Genomic DNA, 18190 nt, shown 5'->3' with positions numbered 1-18190 from the left:
AAATGGATATCAAAGAAAATTTGATAAGAGTAAATTGGAAAGTTGTTTAAAATTGTATGTTCTATCTGAATCATGAAAGTTTAATTTTGACTAGACTGTCCCTTTAATCCTAAATTTGTTTTCTTCGTTCTCTTGGTATATCTATTTGAAAAAGCAGGACTGAAAGCTTAGGAGCGGCCCATTTTTTGTTCAGCACCTTGGATAGCTCTTGCTAATTGGTGGCTATATTTAGCCGCCCACCATTCAGCAAGCGCTACCCAGGTGCTGAACCTAAAATGGGCCGGCTCCTAAGCTTTCAATCCTGCTTTTCAAATAAAGATACCAAGAAAACAAAGACAAATAATAGGAGTAAATTAGAAAGTTACTTAAAATGACATGCTCTATCGGATTCATGAAAAAATATAGGTTTAGTATCCCTTTAATAACCAAAGCCTATCCATATACAATGCAAGTGAATGCTGACACTGCTAAAATACTGTAGCATCAGTGTTGACGATAGCACTTGACATGCCAAGATTCTGCAACATGATGCACTTTCATGCCACACCTCTTTCCGTGAAATTTTTTATCCATCTGTCTTGCAGATTGGAACAGAAATGTATTTCTTGTTTTAGTTACCTAATATTATAATACTTTGTTAATACATGTTTTTTTTCTTTCCTAAGATATGGTGAGTACATGGCATCCTCAATTACTGTTGGGAATATCAGTCCTGGCCATCAGGAGGAGGCAATGAGCACCACAGCCAAGCTGTTAAGTATCACTCCCCTTTCCACAAACCGCAGTCATTGTCTTTGCCTTTGATGCAAGAAGGTCTTTAATCACGATTTTATTATTTTGAAAGCCAGAGTAGGTTTGCTCTGATCTTTCTTCTCAAGATTGGGTCTAGCCGTACTCCACATCAGTCTCTTCAGTAGGGCAGTGGTGGCTTTAAAGCAGTTAGGAACTTGTTGGGTGGGCCTCACTGTATTTTCCTAATATCTTGCTGCCCCTGTGTAGAAAGCCAGAGTAAGTTTACTCTGTCCTTTCGTTTTTTTCCACAGGTCTCTGTGAGGAGTGACATCCTCTCATGCTGGGTGGGCTGTCCTCCTGCCGGACAGCTATAGGTGCAGGTAAGTGCCATCTTTTATCTTCTGGGAAGAGTCGCTGGCACTGAAGGGTTAATTGTTTATCTGCTCATATATTGGGGTTGTCAATCCTGAGTTCAGGAGTTATTAGTCAGTGGGCAGGCACTTGGGCTGTGACAAGAGTGTTTAAATCCATTTGGTGGCTCGGGGATTAATTATCTGGGGTGCGATGTACCTATAATATATGAGCTATATGGTGCAGCTGTGCGGGTCAGACCATGCTGACAGACTTTTCCTCGCTTATGGCCGCTCTGTTCTGCCCAGTCACTTAGAAGGATAGCATTCAAGGGAGGCGGAGCTTCTTGAGAGGCGTTTTTTCAATCTGTAATCGGGCACTTTCTAAGATAGTGGCACATTTCTGATGCCTATCACGTCCTGTCAGTGGAGACCGGAGCGGTTGATTTTGCAGTGGTTTCCTATCTGCATCGCAGTTGCGACTCCATTTGTCAAGAGGGGGCAGAGGTCTTGAATGTAGTTACTGTCTCATTTCTTCCCTGTTATTTCAATTTTTTACACAAATTAGATTTACGGTCTGCTACCTTACTGGGTTTATGTGAACAGATTGTCCATGGGGAACAAATTTCTTAAAGGGACAGTGCAGTATTAATTCTTTTTTAGATTAAATATTTTGTATGCAATTATAGCCCAGGAACTTGCTACTATAGTTCAATGCAAGCTTTACTTGGATAACCAAGTTGAACCTCCCCTGCCTTTCTGTTCCTCATGCATAGAGAGGACTTTATTACATAAGGATAGACTTTTTGCTTCTGAGCCACCATTCTCTTAGGAAGATGATGTTCTGGCAATGCCATAGCAGTCTCCTCCATCGTCCCAAGCCTTAACAGTGTCACAGGCAGTGCCCTGCGGTTCATCTGAATCTCCCGGAGGAGTCTATTTAAAAGCAGAAGTTGCTGCCCAGGTATCTTCTGTGGCATTAGCTGCTATTCCCATGCTACAGGGAAAACGCAAAAACGCAAGAGGAAATTTAGAGATTCAGATAGAAAGGTTTCTGAGGCTACCCAAGTTATTCTTTCTCATAAGTCTGATGAGGAAGATACGTCGGTAGCCTCTGAGGGGGAAATCTCAGATTGAGACAGTGTAATTCCTTCATCTGACACTGAAGTTGTATCCTTTAGATTTAAGTTTGAATACCTCCGTGTCTTGTTAAAGGAGGTTATGGCTACCTTGGCCGACTCAGATACCTCTGTCATGGTCAAATCTAGGAAATCTAATAAACTTAATAAGTATCTTGATGTTCCTTCCTCTGAGGAGGTGTTTCCTGTTCAAGACCATGCAACCGAAATTATTGCACAAGAATGGGAGAGACCTGGGATCCCTTTTTCCCCGTCTCCTTTCTTTAAAAAGATGTTTCCTGTGGCAGACACCATAAAGGAGTTGTGGCAAACGGTGCCTAAAGTGGAAGGGACAAAAGCTGGAGGCTTATTTGAAAAGGATGTATGTTCATTAAGGTCTCCAATGGCAACCTGCGGTGTGTATTGCTACTGTGACAAGTGCGGCAGCCTATTGGTTCAACGCATTGTCTGAGTCTCTTCAGGTAGAAACTTCCTTGGAAGAAATCCAAGACAGGATTAAGGCTCTTAAGTTAGCCAATTCGTTCATTACTGATGCTTCATTGCAGGTAGGTTGGAGCCAAAATAGCTGGTTTCGCTGTTTTAGCGCGCAGAGCATTATGGCTGAAATCTTGGTCAGTGGATGTGTCATCTAAGTCAAAGCTTTTGGCGATTCCTTATAAAGGTAAGACCTTGTTTGGACCTGGTCTGGCAGAAATTATTTCTGATATCACGGGTGGTAAAGGGTCTTTTCTGCCACAAGATAAGGAGAATAGGCCGAAAGGACGTTGGAGTAATGTTTGTTGCTTTCATAATTTCAGAGGTGTGTCTTCCCCTTCCTCTCCCAAGCAGGAACAGTCCAAACCTTCTTGGAAACCCAATCAGTCTTGGAACAAGTGGAAGCAAACAAAGAAACCCTCTGCTGAATCCAAATCAGCATGAAAAGTTTGCCCCGATCTGGGATCGGATCAAGTGGGGGGCAGACTTTCTCAGTTCTCTCAAGCATGGATACGAGATGTCCCACATCTTTGGGCGGTGGACATAGTATCCCAAGGTTACAAATTAGAATTCAAAACCTTCCTTCCCAGGGGCAGATTCCACCTCACAAGATTATCTGCAGACCAGATAAAAAGAGAGGCATTCTTGAAATGTGTACAGGATCTTTCCTCCCTGGGAGTGATAGTTCAAGTCCCAGTGCAGGAACAGGGTCTAGGTTTCTATTCCAATCTGTTCGTGGTTCCCAAAAAAGAGGGAACTTTCCATCCTATTCTAGACCTGAAGTGTCTAAACAAGTTTCTCAGAGTACCGTCCATCAAGATTAAAACTATACGTTTCATCCTTCCTTTAGTGCAAGAAGGTCAGTTCATGACTAGCATAGACCTGAAGGATGTGTACCTTCATGTTCCTATTCACAGGGATCATCACAAATTTCTGAGATTTGCTTTTCTGGACACTCACTTTCAGTTTGAGCTCTTCCATTTGGCCTTCCCACAGCTCCCAGAATTTTCTCAAAGGTTCTGGGGGCTCTCTTGGCAGTTATTCAGGCTCAGGAATTGCTGTGGCGCCCTATCTGGATGACATTCTGGTTCAGGTGCCATCTTTTCAACAAGCAAAGTCTCAAACAGAGATTGTGACATTTTTTTTTTTTTTTTTTTCCCCCAGGGATGGAAAGTGAAACTGGAAAAGAGTTCCCTTGTTCCAGCTACAAGGGTAGTTTTCTTAGGGACCATATTAGATTCCTATCGCTGAAAATATTTCTGACGGAGATCATAAAAACCAAAATTCTTCTTGCCTCTCTCTACAGTCTACTGTTTGGCCATTAGTGGCTCAATGTATGGAGGTAACTGGTCTGATGGTAGCTTCCATGGACATCATTCCCTTTGCTCGATTCCTTTTGAGAGCTCTGCAATTGTGCATGCTCAGGCAATGGAATGGGGACTATGCAGATCTGTTTCAGAGGCTAGATCTAGATCAGTTGACAGACTCCCGTGGTGGCTTTCTCAGGAACATCTCTCTCAGGGAACATGCTTTCAGAGACCTTCCTGGGTGATTGTGACCATGGACGCCAGCCTGCTGTGCTGGGAAGCAGTCTGGGACTCATTAAAGGCGCAGGGACTCTGGACTCAGAAGTCTGCTCTCCCCATAAAAATATTGGAGTTCAATGCTCTGATGGCTTGGCCTCAGTTGTCCTTAACCTGGTTTATCAGGTTCCAGATGGACAACATAGCCTCAGTGGCTTACATCAACCACCAGGGAGGAACTCGGAGTTCCTTAGCCACGAAAGAGGTGGCTTGGATTATTCAGTGGGCGGAAGCTCACAATAGCTGTCTATCTGCCATCCACCTTCCAGGAGTGGACAACTGGGAAGCGGATTTTCTGAGCAGACAGACCTTTCATCCCGGGGAGTGGGAGCTCCATCCAGAGGTGTTCTCCAGCTTGACCCTTAGATGGGGGGGTGCCAGAGCTGGATCTGATGGCGTCTCGGCAGAATGCCAAGCTCAAGGGATCCTCAGGCCGCTCTGATAGATGCTTTGACGGTCCCTTGGGATTTCAGGCTGGCATACCGGTTTCCTCTGTTCGCACTCCTTCCACGAGTCATTGCTCGTATCAAACAGGAGTGAGCGTTGGTGATTCTAATAGCCCCTGTGTTGCCTCGCAGGATCTGCAGACCTAGTGGAAACGTCGTCTCCACTTTGGAGACTGCTCCTGAGGGAGGACCTTATACTTCACTTCAGGGTCCCTTCCTTCATCCAAATCGTGTTTCTTTGAAGCTGATTGCTTGGAGATTGAACACTTAGTTCTGTCCAAGCGTGGATTCTCTGAGTCGGTCATTGAGACCATGATTCAGGCTTGCAAGCCTGTTACTAGGAAGATTTACCATACAATATGGCGTAAAAATATCTTTATTGGTGTGAATCCAAGGGCTACTCTTCTAGTAGGGTCAGGATTCCTAGGATTTGTCTTTTCTCCAGGAAGGTCTGGAGAAGGGTTTGTCGGTCAGTACCCTGAAGGGTCAGATTTCTGCCTTATCTATTTTGCTAAATAAGCATTTAGTGGATGTGCAATCCTTTTGTCAGGCCTTGGTCAGAATCAGGCCTGTGTTTAAGTCCGTGGCTCCTCCTTGGAGCCTTAACCTTGTTCTTAGAGTTTTGCAGTAGGCTCCTTTTGAGCCTATGTTTTCCATAGATATTAAGTTGTTATCTTGGATAACAAGTAATTTTCGGATAGAAATATTAATCAGGAAATTGTCCTAATCCTTCTTCTCATAAGGAACGTTTGTTGCACAACCTGGACGTTGTGCGTGCTCTAAAATTCTACCTACAAGCGACTAAGATTTTTTTTGTCAGTTTTCTGCCCTGTTTGTTTCCCTAGGATACATAAAGGTCAGAAAGCTACTGCTACTTCTCTTTCTCTATGGTTGAGAAGTATAATTCGTTTCGCCTATGAGCCTGCTGGACAGCAGCCTCCTGAGAGAATCACAGCTCATTCTACTAGGGCTGTCTCTTCTTCTTCGACTTTCAAAAATTAAGCTTCTGTGGAGCAGATTTGCAAGGCAGCAACTTGATTTTCTGTGCATATTTTTTCCAAATTTGCTACTTTTGCCTCAGCTGAGGCGTCTTTTGGGAGACAGGTTCTTCAAACGGTGGTGCCTTCTGTTTAGGTCTACCTATCTTGTCCCTCCCTAGTCCTCTATGTACTCTAGCTTGGGTATTGGTACCCAACAGTAACTGAGGACGCCTTGGACTCACCATATCTTAGGAAAGAAAACAAAATGTATGCTTACCTGATAAAAAATTTTTTTTGAGGATTTACACAGAACAATAAATGAAAAATATACATTTGTACATGGCATGTGCTCACAATGAGTATACAGACAATATTCAGAGTATAAACATGTTTGTACATTTTAAAGCAATTATCCTCTTTCTCCCCCCCCCCCCCCCTTTTCCCAAGCAATTGTTCGGACCACTCTTGAGTCCTAAATAAGATACATAAAAGAGGTATGGGCATAATTAAAACAACACTAAAGCTATATTGTACAGTTATCATGAAATATACTATATTAAGGCAAAAGCCAAACTTTTTTGGTATCAGTGGAATACAATAGTGAGTAGAACTCTGCACAGGTACATTTTTATTTAAAATGATGGTTCTTTTGAGTATTGGAAGAAGAGAATGATATCCTTTGGATTCAGATGATATTAGTGGCTATATTAGTAACTAGGTTATCTAGCTGATGGCAAAAACAAAAACATATTCCTTACAAGGGATTGTTGATGCACTAGGTCTTCTGGTCAGTATAGTGTCAGAGCCACTACCATTTATCTCAATGTGCCCTTTCCGTGGCTTCAGCCGCTACAAAAGGGTCAGGGATATGCTGAACAATTGAGGTAGCTTCAGTGCTAATATACATAATTCCTAGGGTTATTATGCTTTATTATTGGTATTAACTATGTGAATAACATAACCCGTTGTGGGAGTGAGAGCAATACAACTACTTCAGAGAGGTAATGACACCAATATACTTCAAGTTATTTCAAACGTGTATTATCAATTTTGTTCTATACTTTAACATTTGAGAACATCATTAACCTAACTGATCACAATTATATCATTATATCCCTTATAGCACGGGTGTCAAAGTACTTCTATTTTGTTATCCCCTGGATTTTGTCTGTAGACAGTGCTGGAGATTTTTAGATACGTGCGGGTATATGAGCAGGTAATTACTCAGATAGTTCAGGGGTGGAAATGTCCCGTCAGTAGTGATGGGAAGTTCGGTTCGATTAACTGAACAGATTCATGAACCGATTCATCAGTTCACTTGAGCATGTGATGCAGAGCTGCAGATTCTCTTACTGCAGACTCTCTGCCCGCTGATCCGATGTTTGAATCATGATTCAGTGTCTGACAGTTCAGCTCCTCCTGAGTCGGCTCCTTCACAGATACATACAACACAGTACATAGATGTACTGTGTTGTATGTATTTTCCTAAGATATGCATATCTACTCTGTATGGCTTATAAATAAATATAAGGGTGAGACCTGCTGCTTCTCTAAGGGTTAATTTAAGGTGCAGTTTGGGGTATATTTGAATCAGTGTACTGTTAACTGACTCCTTTGCAATGAATCATTCAGTTAACAGTACACTGCTTCAAATATACCTCTAACTGCACCTTAAATCAGTGATGTGCGGTGACTTCAGAGGCTGGTGAGGCAGTGGCTAGGAATCGGATATGCCTTCATTCTTTAGATATCCTTTGTTGAAGAAATAGCAATGCACATGGGCGAGCCAATCGCATGAGGTATCTATATGCAGCCACCAATCAGTATCTACTGAGCATATTTAGATATGATTTGGGATATCTGATTTTCTTCATTCTTTTGATATCCTTTGTTGAAAATCATATCTAAATATGCTCAGTAGCTACATTATTTAATGTCAATGACAATACTGCTTTTTAGACATTCTCAGGTTATTTATACAGGTTATTTACATTAACTTGCTATACCCAAATGGCAATACGTCAGTTTTATGTGATTTAACCAAGCACCTAAAGCACACTATTACCTTTACTATGCAACAGTACATACCTAATCAGAAATACTAAGTGTGTTTTTAGTAAAGTGATTCCAGTTTTAATCGTTATCTGCATATTAAAAGTTAAGTTATATTTTTTTCCCCCTTTCATATAGTGTTAATAAAGCCACCTTGTTCCCACACACATATTCAAGCCATATTAAGAATATGTGTGTGGGAACAAGGTGACCTTATTAACACTATATGAAACGGGGGGGGGGAAAAATTAAACCATAACTTTTAATATGAAGATATTATCTGCATATTAAAAGTTATGTTTTAATTTATCCCCCCCCCCCTTTCATATAGTGTTAATAAGGTCATCTTGTTCCCACACACATATTCAATCAAGCAGGTATATTTGCAATTTTGCAACCTCCTCATTTTTTACTTAATCCATGAGTGATGAGTGGCAGTGCTGTTATAGTAATGTGACGCAGCGCTATTAAAAACAGTTTCCCGTGCAGTGCGCACTAACTCAAAAAAGGATTCAGAATCCATTTCCTTCCCAGTGCCCACAGTGACAGTCAGACTGAACTTGTCACTGAACCACAAAACTTGTCAGTGTCAAATGTTCTGGCATCATTCTGTTGTTGTCACTGTGTCTGTGATCGGATATGGATTGTCATGTGTCCTCCTTGTGACTCGTCTAATTTATATTAAAATATAAAGCACTGTAAATGTAAAGGCAGCTTAAGCTTAGCACTCACTAGTCGAAGTTCACTTCACTATAACTCAGTGGTGTATTTAGGTTTTGAGCTGCCCTAAGCACTCACAATTCTGCTACCCCCCCCCCCCCCCACACACACACACACAAGTTTTAAGTCTTTTTAGGCCATCATTTTTTGGACAGGGTGTAATGTGACATTTTTTTTTTGTAAATCATTTCCATATAAACTGTTCACCAGGGTTTGCAAATATGATATATATTTATGAAGAATGGAGAAAGTCTGGCACTGTTTATAAACAACCCAAAATAATTGATAACCACTTATGAGTGAGGAGGGTAGTGTAATTATCGGTATGCCTGTGTCAATTAACTAAAATATATTTTTCCTGCTGCAGAGCTATTCCTGATACACTTGTTAAAATAACAGCATTAAAACAATGAAAAAATTGCTCTGCGCCAGAGTAATCAGATGTCATGTAAAAAAACATATCCATGCCATTTGTAGCAAATTCATAATTTATAGAATATATACATAATTTAAAGGGACATTCCTAGCCTCACATGTTTATATTCATGTTAAACAGGTTTATATCTTATATGACTCATTTTAATGTGCTGTTTTTATATTTGATACCAGAACATATTTCAGTTATTCCATGAACCTAAACAGAGGATATTTTTTTGCTTACTATCACTAACACATAAATCAGAAACTGTACCAAAATATATAGGCATTTTATGTTCAATGAAAAATGTCACCTAGATTTCTAACAAAACCGTAATATTTTTCAGCTGAAGATATGGGTAATGGTTTACATTGGATTAAATAAAAACTGCTTTTCAAACACAAACATATTTGTCACTATTTTACTGTTTCAACTTTTGATCACTTTTGATGGTGTAATCTGTAATTTTGCATTACAGGCATGTTAGTAAAGTGTCCCTATACCTTCCTTATTTATGTAAGACAAATAAGATACCATAATTAGCCAAATATACCATAATAATCCAGCAAGAAAATACCTAATGCAATGAGGACACAAATGAAGATTGACTGAATTACAGAATTGTTTATCCATATAGCCTAGGTACAGTAGGTTATCAAACAACATTCTCTGTAAATAACTGTTAATAGCAGCAACAGATACAGCATGTACTGGTATATGCAGCAATTCAATCAGCCATTGGACTACATTTTATATATTGCACAGTGTTGTTGGGTTTTGTTTTTAAAGTAAAACGAAACTTAAAACCTGAAAATATGTAAAACAAACCAAAATGCATAGACAGTCAGACACACACATAACATGGGCTTGCTTAGTTTCACACTCACCATTTTTCCAGCGTCCATGTTTTCAGAAGAAATCCCTTGAAGCCCTGAATAAGACCCCCTGATGCTGTACACGGACTCCACCCCAGTGCCCAAATTTAGTCAGAAGTTAAAAGGGGCTTGACTGTAACAACATGATCATCGTGTACACACATGTCATGAAGGGAAACAAAGGGGAGGTGCCAGGTGGTGTAGACACTCAAGCACACAGATTATGGGACTGGGGAAGAGGCAGAGAATAGACTGCTGCCTGTAGATTCTCAGCAGCACCATCTGTCCATCGTTTGATGCTGAGCCTGAGTGTGATCCCTGCTGCATCAGAACTTGTGCGGCTGCCCCTGCATCAGTTTGTGCCATACTTATAGCACATCCCAGCCTGTTCTTACTGCTTCTCTTTTCTATACTCCGGTGCTTTAGTCAGTGTTTTTGCTAATTCTTATCTCTCTTGTTTGGACCAATTCACTTGAGTGCCTTATTATCTCCTCATTTCTCATAAATGTAACTTCTTCCCCCTCTTTTAATAGCCTGTGTCAGCTTGTTGTTTTTTTCCCTGTCTCTTACTTTTTCGCTAAAGCTTTGCTTCCGTGTCTCCTAGTCTCTCTCGTTTCATTTAGTCTTAATAAGATTTCCCAGTATTTTATAATGTGCACCTTGTGTCCTGACTCCCTGGCTATAAGTTTTGATATCTAAACAGTCTATCTTATAACATAGATAGACTGTTTAGAGTTTAGACATCAAAACTTATAGCCAGGGAGTCAGGACACAAGGTGCACATTATAAAATACTGGGAAATCTTATTAAGACTAAATGAATCGAGAGAGACTAGGAGACAGGGAAGCAAAGCTTTAGCGAAAAAGTAAGAGACTGGGAAAAAACAACAAGCTGACACAGGCTATTAAAAGAGGGGGAAGAAGTTACATTTATGAGAAATGAGGGGATAATAAGGCACTCAAGTGATCAGGAACTGTTGAGAATTGGTCCAAACAAGAGAGATAAGAATTAGCAAAAACACTGACTAAAGCACCGGAGTATAGAAAAGAGAAGCAGTAAGAACAGGCTGGGATGTGCTATAAGTATGGCACAAACTGATGCAGGGGCAGCCGCACAAGTTCTGATGCAGCAGGGATCACATTCAGTCTCAGCATCAAACGATGGGCAGATGGTGCTGCTGAGAATCTACAGGCAGCAGTCACACAGCACAGCACACAGCTGGGAGAGTGCTCAGATCAGGGCTAAAGCTTAGCTCATAGATCAACGCTCAGCGAGGGAGCACAGCATACAACCGGCACAGACACAGGTATGTGACAGGCACTGTGAGAAAGTTATTTCATGCTAAACTCATAACTCAACTGCCACGCTAGGCATGATATAGCGCGGGAGTTAAGAGGTGATGAGAGCAGCAGGAAATTACTTTCTCACTGAAACTGTTAGCCACTGACCAGCCAGCAGACACTCAAGCACTGACACTCACTGTGACTTCACTGTTGAATGATGACTTGACCTGACCCCCACCGTCCGTCACCTACCTCTGGCTGCTACGCTCCTAGTCCTCCTGACATCCTGTCCTACTCCTCCGACCTCCTGACAGTTGACTCCACAGTCCGACTCCTGACCTGACTCACTGAGGCTGTCCACTCCTCCTCACACAGGTCATGCCGTCGACTCGCAGACACACAGTGCACTGAGTCCTCACAGTCTGACTCTCTCTGAGAGAGCACACTGCAGCATGTCTTCATCAATCTTCTCTCTGCTCTGCTGAGTCTGCTGCTGCTCTCTCTGACGACGCCGGACACGCACATGACACTGACTGCACAGTCACACACAGTGCACAACAACTGACAACCATACCACATTGCGGCTGCGCAACTATTTCCCGCCCGGCAACTCAGCCTAGAGACTCAGACATACAGATGTCTGATTGGCTGAGGGGCGGGCAGGCAGGGCTGAGGGCTCCCGAGGCTAGAAAAGTCAAGCCTCCGGTGGGAGCAGTTATGGGCTGCAATAGAGACTGCTGCATTAGCTATTATTCCCCAGTGGGTGGCAGTCTCTTATGTTATGGGCCGCTTTAAACAGTATAACATTCATATTGCGCAATAGAAAGACAGCTGGCCTCTACCTTGCGCAATATGAATGTAGTAACTTATATTAATTTTTTTTTTTTTAAACAATAAAATTGCAATAACATACTGAATTTGGTGGAGGGGTGGGGGGGTAAGGGGGGTCACCTTTTCATATGAAAAAAAAAATGTGAAAAAAAACCCTTTTTTTTATTATTATTATTATTATTATTATTATTTATAAAAAGGCTGTAATTCCCACATTGGCCAGGGGAGGCACTGCCTCACCTGCCTCCTATGAATGCACGTCACTGCCTTAAATTAACCCTTACAGAAGCAGCAGGTCTCAACCTTATATTTATTTATAAGCCATACAGAGTTTGGGGCTGTTTAAACATTAATACTTTTAAAATACAATTTTATGGAGGAAACTAAGGTCATATTCTATTGTCACTTTTACATAGTAAATAATAGTATTAATATTTAATCAGACCCAAACTCTGTATGGTTTATAAATATAAGGTTGAGACCTGCTACTTTTGTAAGGGTTAATTTAGGTGCAGTTAGGGGTATCTTTGAATCAGTGTACTGTTAACTAACTCCTTTGTAATGAATCATTCAGTTAACAGTACACTGATTCGTTTGCAAACAGTTCACTTCTTGAATCAGTAACAGTACTGGTAATGTGATCCTAGAGTGAGGAGTTCTGATTCTGCTGTGTGATTCATTGCAAAGGAGGAGTTAGCAGAAGCAGAACTCGCTCTAGGATCGTATTACCTACCCAGTGCTGCTGCAGACTCAGGAAGTGAACTGTTTGAAATGAATCAGTTCAGTCTGGTGAACTGATTCATACAGTTCACTGAAAAGAACCAGTTCAAATGAACGTTTCGTTCATGAACTGGACATCACTACACGTCAGTAACGTTTAATGTCCCTTCAAGTAAGTTACTGTGAGTTTCAACTAGACTTCCTGGATTTAGGCATTTAGCAGAGTAGGTATCCTCCATGTCAATGCTTGTAGTCAGGAGGTTTGCTCGTTTCATGTGTGTGTCATAACGGGAGCTCCCCCAGCGACACATTAGAACTTTAATGTCCTCCAGCCTTCAAAGATGACCCTTGTGCATGGTTCTGCGGTGTAATTTATATAAAGGGCCCATCATTTAATGATGTCATCTGATTGGTGCTATATACCTCCGGAGATGCCTTGTGAAGCAGCGATCTGTAAGTCAGCTGCTTGTCATCCAGGTGTTTAATCATGGCAGGCTTAACTCGCGTGGAGTAGGCAGTGTGTTGCGCCTCTGCTTCCAGCTTGTATTCTGTAGCTACGGATTAAGTGTTTGAGATGGGATACCGGCTCAGCAAATAGTTCATTGGAGCACTATCCATGAGGTGTTGGAAAATCTTTTTTAGCCTGTCTAGGCATTTATCAACGCCTGTTTGTGTGCGCATCTCGCATGGGGCAGCCATGATGTATGGCGTCTCACTCTTTACGCTCGCCACCTTCTTTTGATTCTCCTCTCTGATTACTCCACAGTAAAAGTAGGTTATTGCGATTTGTGCAGGTCCGATGTTTGGCTTTGGTAAATCACCTCGGAGTACCGAGGGGAGTGGCGTTACTTTCTGTCGCCGCCACACAGGCCTCTGATGTCTGCTCCAGGCTCTAGTTTCAAAAATACAACCTAGATTGTGTTGAATTGAATGCAACTGTGTGTTGGGGCACAATGGAAATTTTAGTAGGTAGTTTTGTTGTAGGATGCCTCACTAAATCGGCAGATTTTGGAGTATCAGCTTGAGCTCTGGAAATTGCGACCGCATGGATCGCTGGTCAGACACGCCCCCCCCCCCCCCTCCTCCCAGTGTGTGTGTTTTTTTTTTTTTTTTTTAACTAACCTCAGGCACCTCTACACCTTGTATTACTACTTTTTTCTCCATTTACCTTCGGTCGAATGACAGGGGTTTGTGGGAAGAGGAGTGATGCTTAACAGCTTGGCTGTGGTGCTCTTTGCCTTTTGCTGCTGGCCAGGAGTGATATTCCCAACAGTAATTGAGGATGCTGTGGACTCACCATATCCGGAAATAAATACATTTATCAGGTAAGCATACATTTTGTTTTTCTGTTTAATCTGTCACACATGCTATAATATCTTCTTAGAATATCCCTGGAAGCTTGCCATAATTGTATTAGAAGTAATACTTATGTGTATTTTCTTCTTAAATATGGTTTTCAGAACAAACTGACCTTTGTTTTCCAGGAGAACTCTTTAAAACCAGACCACCTTGGATGAGTGGCACATGGCGATCTGCTCTGTTAGGATCCAAATTGAATATGAGCCAATCTAAGGACATGTTTGACCAAAAAACCCTCCAAGCTGCTCTGTTGTTGTTACAGGTGAAGTACATCAATAGTTATTTTATATCTGTGATATGATTTATTATTATTAATACATGTTATTAACATTAATATATTAGATAATGATCTTACAAGTTGCATATAAAATAAAGGACACTGTGCACCAATTCTTCGTATGAAGATGATTTTTAATGCATTAAACTTTTCAAAGCAATTAAATATTACAATATTTTTGTCTAAAAAAATGAAAAAAAACATATATTGGGAAGCAGATATTATACAACAAGAAACCAGATGTCTTCCACCCAAACAGAGTCGGCTCTTTAATTAGGAAAATTAGGCGTCGCCTAAGGCCTCGCGCTCACAGGGGCCTAACAGCTGCCTTATTTACCTAATGCTTTACTTTGCGTTTGATGTGAAAGTGGACCTTAACGGTGCTGTGCACAGGCAGCATTAAGGGCCCTGTCACACTCTCCTCTCTGATTTGATGAATCAGTTTTCTCAGAGTTCATCTATTCAGCTTCTCCAGCCGCGTGTCACCCCTCCCATCCACTGCACAAGGATCTAAAGCTGAAGAGAGTTCACCGTCGGAAGGATGGACGGAAAGTAAAAGTTTCTAAAGGCTAATATAATTACAGACTTCATGGGGGCAGGCGGCTATCAATTTATTGCAGGGTCATCATTTTATTGCAGGGGGGCTCTGGGGACATAATTTTATTGCTGGGAGTATCATTTTATTGCAGGGGGATTGGGGGCATCATTTTATTGCATGGGGGCTGCGGGCATCATTTTATTGCTAGGGGCATCATTTTATAACAGGGAGGCTGGGGGCTTCATTTTATTGCTGGGGGCATCATTTATTGCAGGGGGACTGGGGGCATCATTTATTGCATGGGGGCTGGAGGTATCATTTATTTTATTTTTCTCAAAAATAATTTTTATTTATAATAATGAATTTACAACACAATAATGAGGTTACATTGGTTGTCAGCCAAAAGTGATACAGTATAATAATATCCATTTTGAGAGTACAATTGTAGTCATAAACTTAGATATGGGCAGATCTAAACCTCTTCCAGTGGCATACCCCTATCAATTATTCTATTGTATATACATATTCCTCCCAAATAAATTTAATTGCATAGTATTCTTCCAGCCTATGAAGCCGGTAGTAGTGGTATTTTTCCAGAGTCAACACCAAGTTCACATTTTCACGCCATTCCCTCATTGTCGGGATTGAGTCTTTTTTCCACAATCGGGGAATCAACTGCTTTGCACAATTTAACATTATATATAGAAGTGCAGACCTTAGTTTACAATTCAATTTAACTGGTTTGTGGTATCATTTATTTTTATTGCAGGGGGCTGGTGGCATCATTTATGGCTGAGGCATCATTTTATTGCAGGGGGAATCATTTATTGCTGGGGGCATAATGTATTACAGGGGGCTGGGGCATCATTTATTGCAGTGGGCTGGGGGCATCATGTATAGCTCGGGCATCATTTTATTGCAGGGGGGGCTGGGAGCATCATTTTATTGCAGGGGGCTGGGGGCATCATTTTATTGCAGGGGGGGAATCATTTTATTGCTGGGAGCATCATTTTATCATTTCTTTATATTGCTAGGGGCATCATTTATGGCTGGGGCATCATTTTTATTGCAGGGGGGGGCTGGGGGCATCATTTTATTGCAGGGGGGGCTGGGGGCATCATTTTATTGCAGGGGGGAATCATTTTATTGCTGGGAGCATCATTTTATCATTTCTTTATATTGCTAGGGGCATCATTTATGGCTGGGGCATCATTTTTATTGCTGGGGGCATAATATATTATTAAAGGCTAATATAATTACAGACTTCATGGGGGCAGGGGGCTATCAATTTATTGCAGGGGGGCTGGGGGCATCATTTTATTGCTGTGGGCATCATTTTATTGCAGGGGGCTCTGGGGACATAATTTTATTGCTGGGAGCATCATTTTATTGCAGGGGGACTGGGGGCATCATTTTATTGCATGGGGGCGGCGGGCATCATTTTATTGCAGCAGAGCTAAGGGCATCATTTTATTGCTAGGGACATCATTTTATTGCAGGGGGCTAGGGGTATCATTTTATTGCTGGGGGCATCATTTATTGCATGGGGGCTCTAGGTATCATTTATTTTTATTGCTGGGGGCATCATTTATGGCTGGGGCATAATATATTACAGGGGGCTGGGGCATCATTTATTGCGGGGGGCATCATGTATAGCTCGGGCATCATTTTATTGCAGGGGGGCTGGGGGCCTCATTTTATTGCAGGGGGGCTGGGGGCATCATTTTATCATTTATTTTTATGGCAGGGGGGCTAGGGGCATCATTTATGGCTGGGGCATAATTTTATTGCAAGGGGGAATAATCCTTATTGCTGGGGGCATAATATATTACAGGGGGCTGGGACATCATTTATTGCAGGGAGACTGGGGGAATCATGTATGGCTCGGGCATCATTTTATTGCAGGGGGGCTGGGGGCATCATTTTATTGCTGGGGGCTGGGGACGTAATTTTATTGCATGGGGGCTGCGGGCATCATTTTATTGCAGCAGGGCTAAGGGCATCATTTTATTACTGGGGCATCATTTTATTGCAGGGGGCTGGGGGCATCATTTTATTGCAGGGGGACTGGGGGTATCATTTTATTGCTGGGGGCATAATTTATTGCAGGGGGGCTGGTAGCATCATTTCATTGCTGTGGGCATCATTTCATTGCAGGGGACTTACGGCATCATTTATTGCAGGGGACTTACGGCATAATTTCATTGCAGGGGGCTGGGGCATAATTTCATTGCAGGGGGCATCATTTTATTGCTGGGGGCATAATTCATTGCAGCGTGGATGGGGGCATAATTTATTGCAGGGTGGCTGTGTCATCATTTATTGCAGGGGGGCTGGAGGCATCATTTCTTTTTATTGCAGGGGGCTGGGGGCATCATTTTATTGCAGGGGGACTAGGGGTATCATTTTATTGCTGGGGGCATAATTTATTGCAGGGGGGCTGGTAGCATCATTTCATTGCTGTGGGCATCATTTCATTGCAGGGGACTTACGGCATCATTTATTGCAGGGGACTTACGGCATAATTTCATTGCAGGGGGCTGGGGCATAATTTAATTGCAGGGGGCATCATTTTATTGCTGGGGGCATAATTTATTGCAGCGTGGATGGGGGCATAATTTATTGCAGGGTGGCTGTGTCATCATTTATTGCAGGGGGGCTGGAGGCATCATTTCTTTTTATTGCAGGGGGCTGGGGGCATCATTTATTGCAGGGGGGCTGGTAGCATAATTTCATTGCAGGGGGCTGTGGGCATCATTTCATTGCAGGGGACTTACGGCATCATTTATTGCAGGGGGGCTGGAGGCATCATTTATGGCTGGGGGCATATTTATTGCAGGGGGGCTGTGGGCATCATTTCATTGCAGGGGGCTGTGGGCATCATTTCATTACAGGGGGCTGGGGCATCATTTTATTGCTGGGGGCATAATTTATTGCAGTGTGGATGGGGGCATAATTTATTGCAGGGTGGCTGTGGCATCATTTATTGCAGGGGGGCTGTGGGCAGCATTTCATTGCAGGGGGCTGTGGGCATCATTTCATTGCAGGGGGCTGGGGCATCATTTTATTGCTGGGGGCATAATTTATTGCAGTGTGGATGGGGGCATAATTTATTGCAGGGTGGCTGTGGCATCATTTATTGCAGGGGGGCTGGAGGCATCATTTCTTTTTATTGCAGGGGGCTGGGGGCATCATTTATGGCTGGGGGCATCATTTTATTGCGGGGGAATAATTTATTGCTGGGGGCATAATATTTTACAAGGGGGCTGGGGCATCATTTATTGCAGGGGCATCATTTCATTGCAGGGGGCTAGGGGAATTATTTATTGCAGGGGGGCAGGGGGGCTGGGGGGCATCATTTATGGCTGGAGGAATAATTTATTGCTGGGATCATAATTTCTTACAGGGGGCTG

At 42.3% G+C, this 18190-nt stretch overlaps 1 protein-coding gene across 1 annotated transcript in view; it reads left to right on the top strand.

Annotated features, from left to right (window-relative positions):
- The window catches only part of ECT2L (epithelial cell transforming 2 like), a 140311-nt gene that overhangs the window by 28612 nt on the left and 93509 nt on the right, over window positions 1-18190 (top strand). Inside the window, exon 5 of the mRNA XM_053712129.1 lies at window positions 14088-14224. Within this exon, the coding sequence (XP_053568104.1) occupies window positions 14088-14224 (137 nt within the window). The remainder of the gene's footprint in view (window positions 1-14087; window positions 14225-18190) is intronic.

The sequence above is a fragment of the Bombina bombina genome, chromosome 4, assembly GCF_027579735.1.
Source record: "Bombina bombina isolate aBomBom1 chromosome 4, aBomBom1.pri, whole genome shotgun sequence".
Classification (NCBI taxonomy): Eukaryota; Metazoa; Chordata; class Amphibia; order Anura; family Bombinatoridae; genus Bombina; species Bombina bombina.
Note: the sequence above shows the minus strand (reverse complement) of the source record. Positions and strands in the feature narration are given on the sequence as shown.